Source organism: Aricia agestis, chromosome 2 (genome assembly GCF_905147365.1).
Source record: "Aricia agestis chromosome 2, ilAriAges1.1, whole genome shotgun sequence".
In the NCBI taxonomy this organism is placed as follows: domain Eukaryota; kingdom Metazoa; phylum Arthropoda; class Insecta; order Lepidoptera; family Lycaenidae; genus Aricia; species Aricia agestis.
The window spans coordinates 10887353-10906847 of NC_056407.1; the positions used below are offsets into that span (position 1 = coordinate 10887353).

At 36.9% G+C, this 19495-nt stretch overlaps 1 protein-coding gene across 5 annotated transcripts in view; it reads left to right on the plus strand.

Annotated features, from left to right (window-relative positions):
• Positions 1 to 19495, plus strand: part of LOC121735107 — a 70700-nt gene that overhangs the window by 40271 nt on the left and 10934 nt on the right. For 3 of the 5 annotated variants that reach the window (XM_042125814.1, XM_042125819.1, XM_042125815.1), the window contains exons 3-6: positions 1599 to 1763; positions 10229 to 10416; positions 13408 to 13574; positions 17116 to 17260. In XM_042125814.1, coding sequence (XP_041981748.1) covers positions 1599 to 1763; positions 10229 to 10416; positions 13408 to 13574; positions 17116 to 17260 — 665 coding nt within the window. The remainder of the gene's footprint in view (positions 1 to 1598; positions 1764 to 10228; positions 10417 to 13407; positions 13575 to 17115; positions 17261 to 19495) is intronic. The other 2 variants (XM_042125816.1, XM_042125817.1) reach the window with 2 other exon arrangements.

Below are 19495 nucleotides of genomic sequence, written 5' to 3' on the forward strand. Positions count from 1 at the left end.
TCTAGAAACCCTAATCGCTACCAACTATAAAATATGTAATGTGTAAGAAATTCCATGTATGAATAGCACCATACTCAATAGTTCAATACGGACTAAAAGTGGTTCTGAGTTCCGAAAAGGAAAGCTTTGACTTTGATTTATAATATCCATTGATTAATGATTATTGCTTCTAATCGCCCTAATGGTGTCAGCAGATTTAGACCGGGATATAAATAACCTTACTACATGACTTCCACTGAATAAAATAGCTTGTAGACTGGGAATGAAAATAAAAATTGGTCTAGTGCGATTTGGACTTGAGACAGACGGAGAGACATCGAAGCCTTAGTAATAGAGTCCCGTTTTTTCCTTTGGGCTCGGAAACCGATAAAAAATCGGCCAAGTGCGAGTCGGACTCGCGCACGATGGGTTCCGTACCGGTATAGAGCAAAAGTAGGCATAAAATGTGTTTCTACTTTCTTGTGTGGGGGGTCCTTAAATATTTACTTCATAAAAATTTTATTATTAGTTATTAAAGTTCAAATATATGTAATTAAGGAGTTTGTAAAAATTTCAAGTGCCAAGATGTTACTATTATTGATTACGAGCGAAAAGACCTAAAAAAATCACGTTTGTTGTATGGGAGCCCCCCATGGAGGAGAGGACGTGTATTCATACCCAGTATTTAACAAAACATAATAATATTATAATCTACACGCATAAACTTTCACTCAGTGAATCCAATAAAACACAATTTCGTTCTTCAATTCGTTCAGGCGCTGGAAAAGACGAAAATAATAACAGAAGTAATGTACGTATGTAACGAAGTTTTTCTTTTCTTATATCCGGAGGCGTTTCTTTGTGCCTATCTCATTTTGTCTGGTGGTTCTGACAATTTTCCAAATTGAAATTGTGTTCCAAACTCAGTCTATTTCGGCGGGAGATTTCAGGCTTTTTCGGATAACACATACTTAGGGCCTCAGTACACGACGTTTTGGATTGTGTTGAATATTGGAAATTCTTGTGAAAGTTTTGAAGGTTTTTGAACCTTTTTTTTTTTTTATGAAATAAGGGGGCAAACGAGCAAACGGGTCACCTGATGGAAAGCAACTTCCGTCGCCCATGGACACTCGCAGCATCAGAAGAGCCGCAAGTGCGTTACCGACCTTTTAAGACGGAATAGGGTAATAGGGGAGGGTAGGGAAGGGAATAGGGTAGGGGTTAGGGGATTGGGCCTCCGGTAAACTCACTCACTCGGCGAAACACAGCGCAAGCGCTGTTTCACGCCGGTTTTCTGTGAGAACGTGGTATTTATCCGGTCGAGCCGGCCCATTCGTGCCGAAGCATGGCTCTCCCACGTAATTTAAAATGTATGATCTACTCTATAGATAGATATACTATAAGATACCTTTAGAAATCGTACCTTTTTCCTATTTGGATTTTTCAAAACTCCATGCCTAAAGGATAAGAAAGTATTGTTTTCCAAGAATACTGTTTAATGTGGGTGAACCGCTGAAAATAGTTGTTTCATAAACAGATTTTTTTGATAAAACAAGTATTTCCAGCGGCTTTGTCCGATTGCTTTGGGCCTAAAACTTAATGATGACTTTTATTTACAGGTTCAAATGCAGAACCAGTATGGAAGCTCCAGGACCCGGGTTTCGACCAGGGCTACGGGTCGGAGAGGTCGCCGGAGGAGGACTACCTGCCGCCCATCGTCCCTCCCATATCCCTGGAGCAGTACGAGCAGGAGCTAAGAGCGGTGTACCCCTTTATCACTGAAGGTGAGAAAGAGACACGTGTAGTTATGAGTGAAATAGCAATAATTTAAGTTCTATGCCTGACTATGTCGTAGCATCCAAACGGGTGGACCGATTTTCATCTTCTTTTTATTTTTGTTTGAAAGCTGGCAGAGAGTGAGACAGAGAGTCGAGAGTGTTTTTGGTAGCTTCATCATCAGCTTCCTAAATCCTTCGATCGTGGAAAAACTAGACAGAATAGCTTATCTATTGTTATAGCGGCCGCATGTGGCCGCTTGGGAGTTGAAGCATGAGTAATAAATTATTTTAGTTAGTATTCATAAAATAATGTGATTCGATGATCATTAAGGAACTACAAAATTTATTTTTGAATTTACGAATAAAATCTTCAAATGCGCTACTAAGCTAAGGTGGAAATAGAAATACGATTATGAAAACTCTAATCAAAGGTACAGTCAGCAAAATTTAATTACAAATCTAAATATATTTCATCCCCATCCGTAATTTATAGTTACATGATACGTGATATTGAAATTAATTAAAACGCTAGGCTTAATCAACACATATTGCATTCTATGTAATTTATTACACTGAAATACTAACGAACGAATATTGAAAGCGAATTTGTATATATTTATTTTTTGCATGGTATCGGAGAGATCTGTTTTTATTTTTTTAAGCTTCGACGAAAACAGAGGGTTGTTATATTATCGTATCTACATGTCTGTCAGTGTGTGTGTCCATCGCATCGATCTAAACGGGAGGACCGAATTGGAGCTAGTTATTTTATGAGAGTCGTGATTAGTGAAGAGAGAGTTCTTAGCAGTATTTCTTATTCATTAGCGTGCTGACTGTTAAGAAGTCTGGGGTTAACCTGGTTAGAATTTTTTTCAGTGGTATTTAATTTATATTTATCTAATCTAATCTAATAAGTATATAAAAATAAGTCGGATTTTCTTTCCTGACGCTATAACTCCAGAACGCACAAACCGATTTCTACGGTTTTGCATTCGTTGGAAAGGTCTCGGGCTCCGTGAGGTCTATATAAACAAAATCAGAAAAATCTTCAAGAGAAAAGCAGGAAAACAGGGAAAATCATTTTATGGCAAAACAACGTTAGTTTCTTATGGAATCTCTTCTTATCCCTTAAAAGTCCTAATGTCTTATTCCATACTCAATTCTCATTTACATTCTAAGTAAATCGTATTTTAGACGGGATAATGTGAGCAATGAAGTCATAAGCTTATTTAATTCAGTAATAGCTGTGAGTACTCCATTACCGGGGATAAACTTTGAATATTATGTGGAACAGGTGCGTTATGCTTAAGCCGGATTTGCAATTTTCCCTCGGTAGCAAATTTTGACGCGTCTAAAATATTTAGGCGTTTTATACCATTTCCTATCTCGGATGTTTTAATGTAATTATAGCCGTCAAGGTGTAAGCCTTTAAAACCAGCGAAATTAAAATGGTATTAAAAATATATCTCATCAGAAAACATAGATTAACTCTGTATTTTGATATTTTCTCAGGACTTATAGATGCAATCGCTGTAAATTTCCCGCCTGAAAAGATAACATCATTTAATCTTGAAATATAAATTTAATGAGATAATTTCCTGTATTTAGTGTAGGATGTAGAATGAAGAGACCTCCAGCACGGCCATCAATAGAAATGCGAAAGTATGGACAAACTGTGGAGATAAACTTAAGGTAGCGTTACGATCTTTTTTCGTTCCCAAAAATTCAATTAAAATGCCACTTTATGACAGACTATAGTCCTCAAAATTCAAATAGTATCCTACTCTATAACATATAAATAAATAAATAAAATCTTTATTCCAATTATTTAACATTACACAACCACAATAAACAAAAAATACAAAAGAAAAAAAATGTATGAGAGAATGATAAAAAAAAGAAAGCACTATCCTAAAATAAAAGTAACAATAATTGCATATTTAAACAACATATTACACTATATTTATGGCAGTGCAATGCCAAAAAATAAGGAAAAGGGGACCGCTCAGGTTTTGACAGCGACAGTCGCCGCTGTCCCTGGTCTTCCGCGAACTCCTACCCCCATAAATCAAGTTATCGAAAAGAAATAAAATAGTTTTGATACAAAAGGTCGATATTAATTGTAACATACAAGAACCTTAAGGTATTTATTACAATATTGACATGGTGTAGGGAAATGTTTATGAGTAACATGAACATCATGATAAAAAAATAATAATATTAAAATGTAATAAACTTAAAAAAAGAATGTAACGCATGTTATTATGATAATGTATATAAATAAGAATAGTTTTTAATAGGTCTATTAATAAAAAAAGTAATGTAAAATAATAATATAAACATAAACGACTATTTTACTAGGGCTGGACTAATTATTAATTATTTGTTTGCAAGTGCAATAAGTGATGCTTGAATTTAATAACTATAGTCTGTCATAAAGTGGCATTTTAATTGAATGTTTGTCGGTCGCGATTGGCCGCGGTAAAGATCGGAACGGCACCTTTACTTTATGTCCACAGTTTGTCGATTCTTTCGCATTTCTACTGGTGGCCGTGCTAGGGCTACTGGAGGTCTGGAAAAAATCGTAACAATATTCGGTTTATAATAGCAGACTGTTAGTTTCCTCATAGAGTATATTTATTTGTAATCGCTACTTATAAAATAAAATCTAGTAAATGTGATTCCAGACATAACTAGGTTTATTAACAAATAATTTTGCGTATAATCATCAATCAATTCACGATGTCAGATTTAAGTTTAATCTGACTTTGTGTTGGGATCAACTGGGTTTTTGCGTCACCCAATTCAATTTCGACCGCCGACCCGTGTCATCACCACTATCCAACTTGTCAGGTTCCGTACGATTAAGGTAGCACGATTCGACAATGCGAAACCCTAAACCGAGTCTTAATCTTATGAATACGAATGAGATGGTAAATTGTTTTGGGTTTAGTTGACATTTTGGATGGATGTAGAAATTGGGTCTTAGATTACTTTGCATAGATGGGATTTGGATATTACGTAACTATTTCAATGTGAAACACAAATATAATGTTTTTAATTGTATTTTAGAATAGATAGCCTATAGAATCTTTGAATCGTCTCACCTACTTGTTACTTAGCCGGTCTCTAAGCAAACCGAGGAAACGTTCTTTGTAGAAGCTTATAAAAAAACTATTAAAATTCTCCACCTGATCGTACATTTGCTCAACAAAAGTGCTACCTACACATTAAATTACACCCCTTTATGTCATCAACGTAACAAATTATTCGCACCATCGTGACGTAGTGCGTGTGCGTCCAACGTCACGTCTATTCCCGTGCATCCAAAGGTCAAAATCCCTCGGCGTCACTAAGCCCGGTGTTGACCCGCTAATAATAATGGAGTAATGATGTGACGGTGTGACACGGCCGCGCCGGCACGGTGAAATGCATTGAGCTTTTAGTTTACTCATAGTATTTCGTATATTTTATCTACGTCTCCTCCATAGTATATACTTTAGAAGCTACGGACATTATTGGCGTTTTTGAAACTTATTGTATTCAAAAAAGTCGAGTTCATCCTCACTATCAGAAACGTTTTACTGACGACCTCTGTGGCTCAGTTGGTGGGCTGTTGGTAGCTTAAGCCGAGGGTCGTGGGTTCGAATCCCGCCGAGGGAACAAAAAGTTTTCAAGGTTCCTGGGTCATGGATGTGTATTAAATATGTGTATCATATTATAATAAAAATCTTAAATTTAAAATATGTATAGTATAAAAGTATCAAATATATTTCCGTTGTCTGGTACCCGTAAGCAAGTCCTTCAGGTACTTAGCACGGGGCCTAACGTGGTGTGAAGCGTCCATAGATATTATTATTATTATTATAGACTAGCTATTCGACCGAGCTTTGCTCGGTATTCGATACAACACGAATTAAATGACATTTTCTAAAAATGATTCCTAGCTAGATCGATTTATCGCCTCCGAAACCCCCTATATACTAAATTTCATGAAAATCGTTGGAGCCGATTCCGAGATTCCAATTATATATATACAAGAATTGCTCGTTTAAAGATATAAGATAAGATAAGATATAAGATAAATTGATTTATTTATAGGCAGATGGAGGACCCACGTAATTAGGTCCCGTTATGTCAAACCCAGTGGACAGATCACAATAATTAACATTGAATTGACATGATCCGACCAAATGACATGGGTATGTCAACTGCCTGTGAATCAATTTCCTCGATGGTACTGTATACAAAAATATGAGGTAATCTCTAACATACACCATTTACATAGAAGATACACTTTTCAATGTCTATATAGTGGCAATTGTATTTTAAATGACAATAAGCATTGGACTATTTCTATAACTAAGGTAAAGTTATAGAAATAACTTTAGAAAGGTAAAGTAAAGTTGGCTAGGTGGCTACAGAGCATTTAAAGTTATATTACCTTCATGAAAACCTTTATTTCAATGCCATAAAGTTCACTCTCAAAGCAAATCCGAGGTAAATTCTGAATGGACTCGGTACTTGGCTAGCAACAATACAATCATGAATTCCTAAACGCTCGCTACATACATCTACAGACGTACAGTCTGACCCAATTGCTCCTTAATTGAATAAAGAAAGTATAAATCCAATAATTAAATAATTATCTGGAACTTATACGGCTACGACTGTTTATTTCTCTAATCTTTACTATTTCTGTGCATTTGAGTAAATAACGCACTCAGTAAAATTGTTTTTCTTTCCCGACTACGTCGAAGTCAAAAGGATGGGTAATGATTTTTGCCGTCTGTGTGCCTTCTTAGCGAGTCCAATTGTAACAAATGAGATCTCAATAGATTAATGATGGCATCGTTGACATAGGCTATAATATCTTTTTTATAGCCAATGTTACAAAAACTTATTACTTTTGTACAGAGCATTTTTTGATGATAAACTTTAAGTAAGTGCAAGTAATATATTAATTATTAATTCATACGGAAATTATCGAATCAAAATCGGTGGTGCAATTTAATTGGGAATCATCACAAAATCCGCTAAATCTAAAACATTACAAACAAATCTAAATAACAATAGCCGTTTCTAAAAATAGGGTGTCAGCCGAATATACAATACAATGATTCCAACAATAAAGTCCCATACTAAGTGTTTTAATTATTCATTAATTTTAGCGCAGCCTCGTGATATTTTCTGAGAAAACAGCTATTATACACTCAACACGACAAAAACGTTAACAAAGAGAATTTTCTTTTTCTCATACCGCTTAATAACAATAACTCTTCGATTTGTGAGCTCTATTTTACTAAACTGAAGCTCACGACAACGTCGCACGTCCTTTTAGCTATGGTAGGTATGATTATAAATTATATTTGACCAAGGGTCACTTCATACAATTAGAAATCTATACTATTTAATTAATATTATAAAGCGGAAGAGTTTGTTTGTTTGTTTGAACGCGCTAATCTCAGGAACTACTAGTCCGATTTGAAAAATTATTTCATTGTTAGATAGCCTATTTATCGAGGAAGGCTAAGAGCTAAGATAGAATAGAGGAAAATGTGGAAAAAACGGGAGAAATTATTTGAAATTGCTTATTATCTTAAGAACTAGTGGAGCAATTTTTATGTTATTTGTCACACATGAAGAATATACCACGTGACCACGCGACATAGGCTATTTTTTGCGTAAAAATGTACGGTTTCCGTGAAATTCCTAAATTACGTGGGCGAGCCGCGCGGAACATCTAGTATTTAATATTTATTATTATTATTTTTAATTACAAATATATTATAGCGTGATTTCTGTATGTCTGTCACTCCACACTTGATTAAATCGCGAATCATAGTGTCTCTTCGGGGTGAACTGATCTTGAGCTTTTTAACTTGCCGCGTGAGAAAAGCTTAGCATTTACCTGGAAGTTTTTCTGTGAAACATTATTTCTTTCGAGCAAAAACGTCCAAGATTACCTCTTATTATGCAGTAACATGTTCAACATCAATTTATTACCATCAATAGGAAGTGTAGGTATATAATATGCGTATAACAATGAGTTTTTTGTCTACGCGCTTGGTAGAGTCGCGCTTCGCAGAGCAGGGTCGTGCCGCGTGCGTGATGATCCAGAACGCACAACGTGTTAGAGACATGTAGTATAGACTATAGAGAACACTGTGTGTTACTTTTATTACCCCCAACTAAAAAGGGGGGTGTTATATAAGGTTTCCTTTATATACGTGTATTTAGTCATATTTTAAACTAGCTTTTGCACGCGGTTTCCCCCCGTGGAATTCTGAGAACGACATAATTTTAGGAAAAAAATCATTACAAATTATGTGCGTCCGATAAAATGTAGCTTATAACACTTAAGGTGGGTTGCACCCGAGGCGTGATGAAAGTTAAAGTTCTGGTCAAAGTTATGGTTATAGTAAAGGCTAACTTTAACTTTAACCTTAACTTTGACCATAGAATTTGACAGATGACAGCTGGTCCGACAAGGCTATAAATGAACGTGAGCGGTGGCGCTGCTGGTAAAGGAAAACTGTCAAAAATTGTGTTTTTGTATGATGACAGCGTTAGTTCCTTTTTTTCCCACGTTCATTTAAAGCCTTATCGAACTCAAGTTTATGGTTAAATATGGCGTCAATTTTTTACTTTAACCAAAGATTTGACATTTTGCATTGTAGTTATAGTTAAAGTAAGTTGGTGCAACCCACCCTTAGGATCACACCAGCTTTCTAACGGCGTTAAAAATTTTAAAATCGGACCAATACTTCAGAGATTTATACCTCCTACAAACAACAAAGTGTAGATATAATGTCTAGGTACTCCTATGACCGCTAAAAAGTTTCCGAAACGTCGGAAAAATTAAACACGTTATAAATCTCTTGATATTTCTAGATGCATCGAACTCACTAAAGAAGGAATTGATAAGACTAAAACAGATCACATAAAATGAATACATAAATAGAAGTATTACCATACTTCTATACTGGACCATCCATGGACCAGTATATCATACTGGACCTGGACCATGGAGTATTCTGTGCCAAATGCCAATAGATTGAAAAGGCGTATTAAATTTCTCATTACATTAGAAGTGTCATCGCACTGAAAGCTTTAGATGATTTCGTGTGTATTTTATGTTCGTTAGGGAGATCCTAAACTTGAGAGAATATTGAATACAATTTTAATTAGCACCCTGATACATCTGACTCACACACGAGGTCCAAAACGCCTTCCTTTTGTGTCGGGCGTCAAATTTCATTCTATATTAATGTCGGCGGTCGCGCAACAAACCAAATTAAAATGTGAATAAAGAAACTTGCTATTTCGTTGATGGATCGCTTATTTGGATTATCTAAACAAAAACAAAAAACTGTGCGACTAAAAGAGTGAAAAACAATATGTTTAAATATTTCTGTTAGATCCAACTTCGTAAAATCTGTCGAGGTTTTAACGAAAGCAGGATACTAATTTTTACACCGGGTTAAAATTTTCAAAATCTTTTCGCTTGGTAGCTAAAAACCACCTAATAATACTTGATAATTTGGTGTAACTAGATAATGAGTTTAAGCAAAAAATTTATGAAATTAATAAGAACATGAAATCAAGCCGTTGACTTAAAGATCAAAAGCGTTGATATATTATGATAGTGATCATTTTAACGGCACAAGCTAACTCGCAGAGTACGTCATTAAAATTCGTTTTTCGACGTCACACTAATGATTTTTATCCGGAAGGTTTTGAGCCCACTACAGCGTACAATATAATGTAAAGTACGCCACAATTTGAGTTACAACTAATTATATTGTATGGAGTACCACAATGTACTAACAATAGTATTCATTTTAATTAAGTTCGTAAACAACTAACAAGTACATAATAATTAATGGTGACATTATGCGACATAACAACTGAGTTTTATAAAAGTAGATAGGTACAGCCAGAATCAACATCAATTTAGACCGCCCAAAATAAATCCATTTCAAATAACAGTATCAATAAATTCTAACACAATGAAATCACGGGCTAAGGGTACGGAAGACCAATAAAACATCGCCTCAACACAAAAATCGCCTCATGTCAAGAAAATGGCAAGAAAACGGTCTGGATTGAATGAGATCATTGGCAAAATTGTTTTTGCGGATTCCCTTTGGCAATGTTTAATTCATGACTCGAACCTCAGCCATCCGTCGGTGGAATAAAATTTCATTCTATATTAAACTGTGCGACTCGCTCTCGGTTCATACAAATTGATCATCTGTTCTATGTGCCTCGATTTGATAGATAAGCTGTTTCAAGATGTTGTTACTATTAAGTCTTTTAAGTGGCGTGGAGTTTCTACAACACAATTCTCATAGACGTCTCCTATCTCTTACATTTGAAGACCATCAATCAAATTCATCATTAGTACTCGTATAGGTTACGATTCATTTATTACCTCCTTCCATTGCATTTAAATTATTTTGTTGCAGACAACACGTTCACAGTGGTTGTGGAGAAGGACGGGCGTGGTCTGGGGATGTCGGTGTGCGGGGGCGGGGGGCTGGTGCGGATCCGCCGCCTGTACCCGCCGCAGCCCGCCTGGCGTACCGGCCAGCTTGCGCCGAGGGACCTCCTGCTGTCCGCCAACAATGTGCCATTAGCGGGACTTAGTACTTACGTGAGTTTGTTACTATACTAATATTATAAATACTGAAATGTGTCTGTCTGTCTGTTACCTCTTCAAGTTCAACCGCTTCATGCCAGCCGATTTTGCTGGGCATGGAGATACTCCGGGAAAGGACATTTCGCGCAATGGAGTTGCGGACGTCATCTAGTAGGCTATAATATGAAGCCTTGGAGACTGATTCTTGTAGGTACTTCGAATATTATTGTTTCAATGACAATTATTGATAAGCTCTCTCATTTGAATTTGTTTACTTGCCAGTAAGAGCTGCAATACAAGTAATATGAAGCGAGATCCTAGTACGAATAGAGAGAATCGCGTTCGCCTTAGGATACCCAAGATTTGAAGTGTAAGAATTGCGCCACGAACATTGATGCGAAAAGCCAAAAATATTAAATGCTAGGACATTTGAGAGCAGCTGGTACATACAGTTTACATTGTACAAATACATAGTACAATGTTTACTGCAAAATATAGCAGCGAATGAAAAATATTATATCTCACGTTTGCAGAAACTTGAATACAATTAAAAAGCCATCCAGCATTGTAATTCTCATTAAAAACAAAACTAACAAAATAAAATTCCTTTAATATTTTAAAACTTCACTAGCAACATAACATAGCAGTATTTCAAATTAAGTTATAATAAAATTGTAATTAATTACCCTGAGATTGTGTGATTATAGTAGACTCTTGCTTTCGCTCGACTCGTAGTATGTTAATAAACATTTAAACTATTCATAATATTTATAATCTTGTTATCATTTCGAGATATTAAACGTGTAAAGATTTACTTACTTAAGTACTTTACTTAAGTAGAAATTTAAGTTAACACTTATGTGTTAACTTAAATTTCTACTCAAGTATTTCATTTTCCATGTAGCTTTTACTTATCTACGTTTCTTTTGACATTAATTTCAGCAACGCTTTTCAATTCAATAAAACGCTATCTCTTCAAGCGTAAACTCAAGGTTTTTGGAATTTTGCGGGTGGCCTATAAATATCTTGTATAGCCTTTGACAAAGAGATTCCCGAATAGAGAGCCGTTGTTGATGTCACTTGAAAAATAGATACGGTCCTTTGTCACTTTGAATTAGATACCCCACAATAGGAGGTGTTCTGCGCCCGCTTTTGTATTAAACGTACGTCAATAGCTTTATCAACTATACGACGTGAATTCACTATTACAGTTTATCGCCTCTAAAGATTTTATGGTGTACTAAATTTGAAGAGGTTCATCAGCAGGGTGTTTTCATTTTAAAACAGGAAATTCTTTTGATAAATCATCTTCGTGTTTAAATTTCCGAAGAATTCGAATATGATAAAGTCGGCTACGGTTTAGTATATCGTTGTACAAGCGACCTTTTCAAAACTTCTTTAAACGTTCTTTGAAAACTTAAAGATTCTTCAAACTTTTCTCGTCGACTTAAACATTTGCGCTATTTCGTTACATCGCTACTGTAAGTAGCGACTGAACTGTTCGCAACAACGGCAAAACTATTTTCATTTGTCAGATGTGTAAAAGCCATAAAAACAATTTATATAATGTGTTTTGTGGTTTTCATTTGGTTAATGTATTTTCTCTACGAATGTGAGATAAAAATGAATTTTATGTTCGAAAATTAATATTTATTTTTGGTAATATTCTACGTTGATGAAATACACTTACATAATATTTGTGCCTTGGGCCTAGGATTGTTTTTATTTAATGTTAAAATACAATGGTATTATTAATTAAATTTTGGGGCCTTGGTTAACAACATTATAAACAATTTTGAAAAGCCATTTAACACCTTACTTTAATGTTTTTTTTTATTGCCGGCTAATCAATGTGAGTTTCATAGGATATAGATGGATTAGCTGCTAAGGGTGGGTTGCACCAACTTACTTTGACTATAACTTTAACCATAACAAAATGTCAAATGAACTGTCAAATCCCTAGAAAAGTCCATAATGGACGCCATATTTGACCATAACCTTAACCTTAACTATAACGACGCCTCTGGTGCAACCCACCCTAAGTCGACAAATTATTCAATTTAATAATAATAATATAATATTAGAGTTAGCATTTAGTCGTCAACCGAAGAAGCTTATCTAAATAAGGAAGTCTTCAAGTGCCTGCTGTAGGTTGATTTAGTTATTTGCCTAACATATTTTTATTCAGAATGAATATAAACAAAATATTTTTTTAACGTCGTCTACCACCGGTTCGAGAACTAACCCAGTAAGAAGAACTAATGTGAGAATCTTAAATTGTCAAATATGGTAGGAAAGATCACGGCTACGTGATTTCTTTTCTACCATATTTGAAATCTTAACAGATAATATATTAACCCTCCACACCGGATTCGGTGACGGTGGCTGGTTTCATTGAAACCAGGCCAGGTACGCAGGAGTAATTTTATAGTGCCCAAGTGTGTGCATAGTACACAAGATCACTCTCTATTCTTTTACTCTCATAACCCAGTGGGACGGACGACCGACACGACTGGCGAGAGATCAGGCGCAGGACCAACTTTTTACATGCCCATCCGATGCTCATTTTACTTGTCAGACAATCAGACATCAGCCTGCATTGTCCTAACCAAACTTGGAAATAACATGTTTCCAACGCGGGAATCGAACCCACGACCTCCGAGTCAACAGCCACGCTCTTAACCACTGGACCACGGAGGCGTTAACTTAACAGATACAAATCTGACGTCACTGGCCTTCAAGCACTATCCCAACAGCCGTATAGCAATGAAAACATTGATTTCCCAGGCAGTCCTGAAAGTAAGCTGTAAGGACATTAAAATATTGAAAGTTGTCGTATGGGACGTCTCTGCATGCCAACAAGGATTATCCCAATTTCCAACCGACGGACCCCAATTAAAATTTGACCCCATCTTCTTCTCCCCGGGTTAGAACCGGTGGTAGGCATCGTAGACATTCCAGAAAGAGTTATTTTGTAACCTATTCGGGAACATTTTTTTTATTTAGGAAGCCCTGGAAGTTCTGCGGACAGCATCAGCGCGGGTGGAGCTGCGGGTGTGTCGCCCGCCCGCTGACGTGGTGGAGAGCGTCACGCCGCCCGAGCCGCCCACGCCGCCCGCTCGCACCCCGCACCCACCAGTTGACCCGCTCAACTGCCATCCGCTGCATGCCAGGTAATGTAGGAATCAGGGCGCTTTTAATGTCACGCGGATTTCGCGGAGATCTGGGCCCTGATTCAAAATGTGCAAAGCAAAGACAAATGCGCTAAGCACTGACCAATGACCGCACGGTAAAGTTTCCGAATCCGTGTCGAACGAGATTCGTGAATCGTCCTGCTGGTACGCATCATGCATGTGGGTGACAACGCATGACAGGAAAAAATTTATGAAATGATAGGATGCAAGCACCTTTCACCGGACCAGAGACCAGGCTTTGAGCGTTTTCGGATGATGATCAGAACCACAGGATAAGCACACAAAATTTCAAGTCCAGTCGTTTCGGAGGCGTTTGGTGACAAACACTACGACACAAGAATTTCATTTTATAAAGGAAAATTATATTCACTTATTAGTTTTATCTGACGGACTTTTCATTGGCGGGCTACAGACGAAGTGCTCCACTCAACTAATTAATTTTTCAATTAAATATTTTTGTGTAAAACCTCGTAAAAACGTTTTATTATTAATTAATATAGCTTTTTTACGTACAAACAATAATAAACTTTTTGAGAGCTTTTTTACGGGCGTAATTTCGTCAATTTACGTATTCGGTATTTATTTTGGATCTATTCTATTGGCAAAAGTAAGAAAACTTGAATTACTTTCTAGTTTATTTTAATGTATGTAATGGCAATGTTAATATAAGCGACGAGCTCCAGGAAAGGACCTTTAGGGACTAACTCATCTATTAAAGGTCCATCGTAAAGTTTAGTGGCCAATACATCTTGGCCCCAGAATCGTAAAAATAAATTGAGGAAATTGATGGTTAACATTACGGAACCATTTGATTTAATAGAAATATAGGTTACACATTACAATATCTATCTATAGACGCTTCATACCACGTCGGTCTGGCCCCGTGGTAAGGACTTGTGTTATGGCCGATTTACACGGGTGACTAAAGCCGCACGATTTACGCCGCACTGCGAAAATCGACCGTCTAAATGGCAATTCGACTACGCCGCATGCGGCTAAAGTCGCTAGCCCCAAAGTCGTGCGGCCAATGGCCGCATGCGGCTGGTGAGTGGTGACTAAAATCAACCGTGCAACGGTGCAAACGCTCAGTCGCAAGCGATCGCTTGCTGCGAATACTACTGTTGACTAGTGACTTGCCGGGTGACTAAAATCAACCCGTTAGTCACCCGTGTAAATCGACCATTACGGATACCAGACAACGGAAATATATTTAATACTTTTATACTATATGTACATATATTTAAGATTTTTATTATATGATACACATTACACATATTTAATACACATCCATGACCCAGGAACTAAGAAAACTTTTTGTTCCGTCGGCGGTATTTGAACCCGCGACCCCCGGCTTAACCAACATCTCACCAACTGAGCCACAGAGGTCAAATACATTTCATATATTCATGCCTATAATATTATGTACAAATATTAAATATACTACCAATGTTCCACGACAACCTCTGTGGCTCATTTGGTTGAGTGTGTGGCAGCTCAAGCCGGAGGTCGCGGGTTCGAATCCCGCCGACGGAGCAAAAATTTTTCAATGTTGTGGTTGTGGTTGTGGGTCTGGATGTGTATTAAATATGTGTATGATATAATAAAAATCTTAAATATAGTATAAAAATATTAAATATATTTCCGTTGTCTGGTATCTGTAACACTTCAGGTACTTAGCACGGGGCCAGACTGACGTGGTGTGAAGTGTCCATAGATATTATTATTATATTATAATTTATAATGTTGCCGCAACCTCATTACGCCGCCCAACCATAATAATACTTATATTAATACAGACGTTCTCTACGCCATCTATTTTGAAAACAGTTCAAGGTGTAAAAAAATGTTAAATAGAAAAGTTGTAGAGAATTTAATTCTCTACAACTTTCCTATTTATACAAAAAACGTAAAATGCATAGAAAACGAAATATTTGCACAAAAAGTAAAAAAATAGTTTTTTGTGACTTTTGACCCCTGATTTTAAAACTTGCGACCATCCAATTATATGTGAATTTTGAGAACTGTTTTAGGATGCCAAACTACGTGGTACGAGTATACTGGGTATCTCGATTTTCTGAGATCAATCCCCTATAGTGACTGGGCTATCAGCCGCGACACCGCTGACAATGTTGGATGCGTTCATAAAATGTTACAATAAAATTACCCATAAATTCCATAATAAGGCCGGCACGACGTTATTCGTGGAAAGTATTAATTATTAAGTATGACCCAGTAACCTGTTAAAATAATGCACGGCTCACGTGTTGCTCGCAGAATGCTCGGTAAAATTTACCACGTTGAGGGAGTTAGCCAAACTTACTCAACACGGCACTTACCACTCGAATTGAATATTCAAAAGCACATTACAAAAAGCGGCCTATGATTTGTTTATTTCGTCTATGATAACGGCTAGTAATAACATGCTAGCGGCTTTATGCGAATCATTTGTCACTTGTCAGCTTTTCCAGGCTGCGAAGTTGATCGATTAATTTTCTGTAAGTTACGTAAAAATTGATTATGACTCAAAGCAGATCATCAAGGCAGAGGACTTTATAATTAAGTCAGGTCATGTCAAGGCGTCAAGCCCACTTATTCAGCCCAAGCCCAGCCGATAGAACGCCAAAATATTGAATTGACAACCAAATTATTCAGATCCGACATCTGCCTATGAATCAAATTCTCTGCTTGGCCCATTAAAAACATAATATTTTGACTTGAATTACCTACATACAAATTATTTTACGTCTAATTATTTAAAAATAACATTTTCTAAATTATATTTCTCGCTTTCGGATTCTTTAATTAAATTTTTTTAATAACGTTCATTCTTCTCCGTATTTGTTATTGTTCGAAAACAAAATATTGTTTGATATATTTTTCAGTTAAATTTATATCAGTTTCGTGACAGTTTCTGTTCTCCCATTTCGTAAATAGACCTTTTAACGTTCTCGATGTCACGAAACTAAATTCTCGCTTCCTGAACGAAATCGAAAATCGAATTGCAGTCGACTTCGCTACGTGTATCAGTTCTATTTGTCTTACTTCCTCAGATATTTCATCTCGTCATGTCCGATTCGTTTTGAATGGGATTATTCGAGTTTGTTTGTAGCTCTGCTGGGATCGAATCCATTTTGCTGACTTTTAAAAGTGAAAAGGCGATCTATTCTCTTTTGTGCGAGCCGTACATGGCTAGCGTTTTCCAATAGTACTGAGCTTACAATGCGGTTTGCTGCTATTTCTATTGATAATACACTTTTTTGCTGTCGACGTGAATTGCGGAGATGAATGAATTTAAAAAAAAATAGGTACATATTTTAATTTAAGTAATATATTCAATGATTTATTATTAATATTATGTACCTAACTGTGTTTATCTGCCGCTGAACCGATTTAAAATAATTTTTTTAGGGACTCAGATATAGATACTTCCAGTCCTTTGAAAATACAGAATATTAACATTACTTCCTGATCGAAATTACACAAAAAAAATCTGAAAATTTTATAGAAACAATTTCAACAGATTATCTCAAACCACCAGCAGTGCTACCACTTCGTCGTCGGAGGGCAGAGGGCGGAGGGAAGCGAGTCCGGAGCACCACGCGCGGCACGACCTGCGTCTACCGGGGCTAGAGCAACCTCTCCCGGTATACAACATACAGTATGGGGTAAGTTGATCATGAACTTTTTTTTATTTTTTATTATAAAATAAGGGGGCAAACGAGCAAACGGGTCACCTGATGGAAAGCAACTTCCGTCGCCCATGGACACTCGCAGCATCAGAAGAGCTGCAGGTGCGTGGCTGACCTTTTAAGAGGGAATAGGGTAATAGGAGAGGGTAGGGATGGGAACGGAAGGGAATAGGGGAGGGTAGGGAAGGAAATAGGGTAGGGGATTGGGCCTCCGGTAAACTCACTCATTCGTCGAAACACAGCGCAAGCGCTGTTTCACGCCAGTTTTCTGTGAGAACGTGGTATTTCTCCGGTCGAACCGGCCCATTCGTGCCGAAGCATGGCTCTCCCACGTATATAACTTATTACCATCCTCATCACCTTGATGAGTGGCAGTCTTCCACCGCGCGTTTCTCGCGTAACTTTCTGCCGCGCACTGTAAAACTCTGGAACAAACTGTCACCGGCAGTATTTTTACCGAAGGACCTGCAAACCTTCAAGAAAAGAGCGTATTCCCTCTTAAAAGGCCGGCAACGCACCTGCAGCTCTTCTGATGTTGTTTGTAGTTGCTTTCCATCAGGCGACCCGTTTGCTCGTTTGTCCCCTTATTTCATAAAAAAAGAACTCATTTCTGAGTAGTCTGCTGTCTGCCTGTGTTCCGTCACAGATTACTAAATACTTACTTGGTTCCGTCGACCCAAAGTTTTGACCTAGTTAGAGAGTAGTTCCCGCAGTGTAATGATGGTGTAGAGTTTGTAAATTGTAAAATAATAGGACAAGTTACGCAATAGTTGACAGTGATCCTTACCAAATCCAAATTTATATAGCACTGTAAATAATCTTCCATTGTATTTGAACCTGCTCAAATGGAATACCAAACCGCTCGTCAAACGTTACCTCATAAACAGAAGGTAAGTTAAGTTGGCACGAGCCAAGAATTTAGTGGATGCTAAAATAGCATGCAACAAAGACAAATAAGCTGGAGAGCATAAGCCACCTGACGTCCGCTGTGCATTCAAGTGCAAATGCTCGAGGCGAGAGTCTTGCCGCCAAACATAGATATAGTTAGGTATGCCTCGTGTACAGTTATTACACCTTAAATTTTATGCGAAAGTAATCCTTGTGTCACTGGCATAAAGGTCCTGTGAGAGTTAGAGAAGTCCTTAACGGACTTAAGACGGACTTAACCATGCAAATTGTGCCATTATACAAATTGATTCATAGTCATATTTCGGAATTCGGATATTATTGTAATATCTTATTCAGTTGCGTTATGTAAAGTCAAAATTAGTACTTTGTGGTGACTCGTGTTTTTCAAGTTGGTTGGCTATTACTCGACCAAATAGCGTAGGCCCACCATCGGCCTATGAAAAAATAATGTATGTGATGATTCATGATACAATTTACAATTCGTCATGTAAATGACTGTTACAAGACACCTTGTCGGTATTACAATTGATTGATGAGTTTGTATAAATTAAGTACGTAATTGCATTTTAGCTAAATTTAGTACCGGCATCTTAAAACATCATTGTTTTATTACACTTTACTTTAAAAATATCTTGAAAATATAAACCAAAATATAATAAAAACGGACCAGCATTTTTATGATCGCATAAAACTTCAGGAATGCACTATTTAGTTTGTTAGCACCACTTGTCTCCTTATTAGAGTTATAAAACGCTCGTCGTATTCGAGATGTAGTTTAAACTTTACTATAGTTTATACAATATAATTTATATCACCTACTTACGTAACTCATAGAACGAAGGAATAAAGCAGAAAGGGAGTGCCGTGCACCCGCGGCTAAGACGAGCCTAACGAAGCGCAAGGGCACTGCCTAGCTTTTCTCGAAGTGTTTCGTCGTTTTTTTAAACCCTCATAGAGTTGGTTTCCGATGCACCAGATAGTTCATATTGATGTCATTAGACTAATTAAACATACAAAGTCTCTATTGAATAGCTCTAATACTTAAGATTTTATTGATATCTTAAATACACCGATTTCGTCACTCATCATCAATATGTTTGGCTACTTCCTGAATTGCTAGAAAGCTGAAATTTGGTATGTAATCTAAGTTTAGTATACATAATACAACCAACAAAAAAATTCATATACTTATAACTTTCGCCCCCCATCTCCTAAAATTATATGAGACTTTCACCAATTTTATGAATTAGGACGTTTACACGGTACTGTAGACAGTAACTAAAAAACCTTTAAATAAGTACT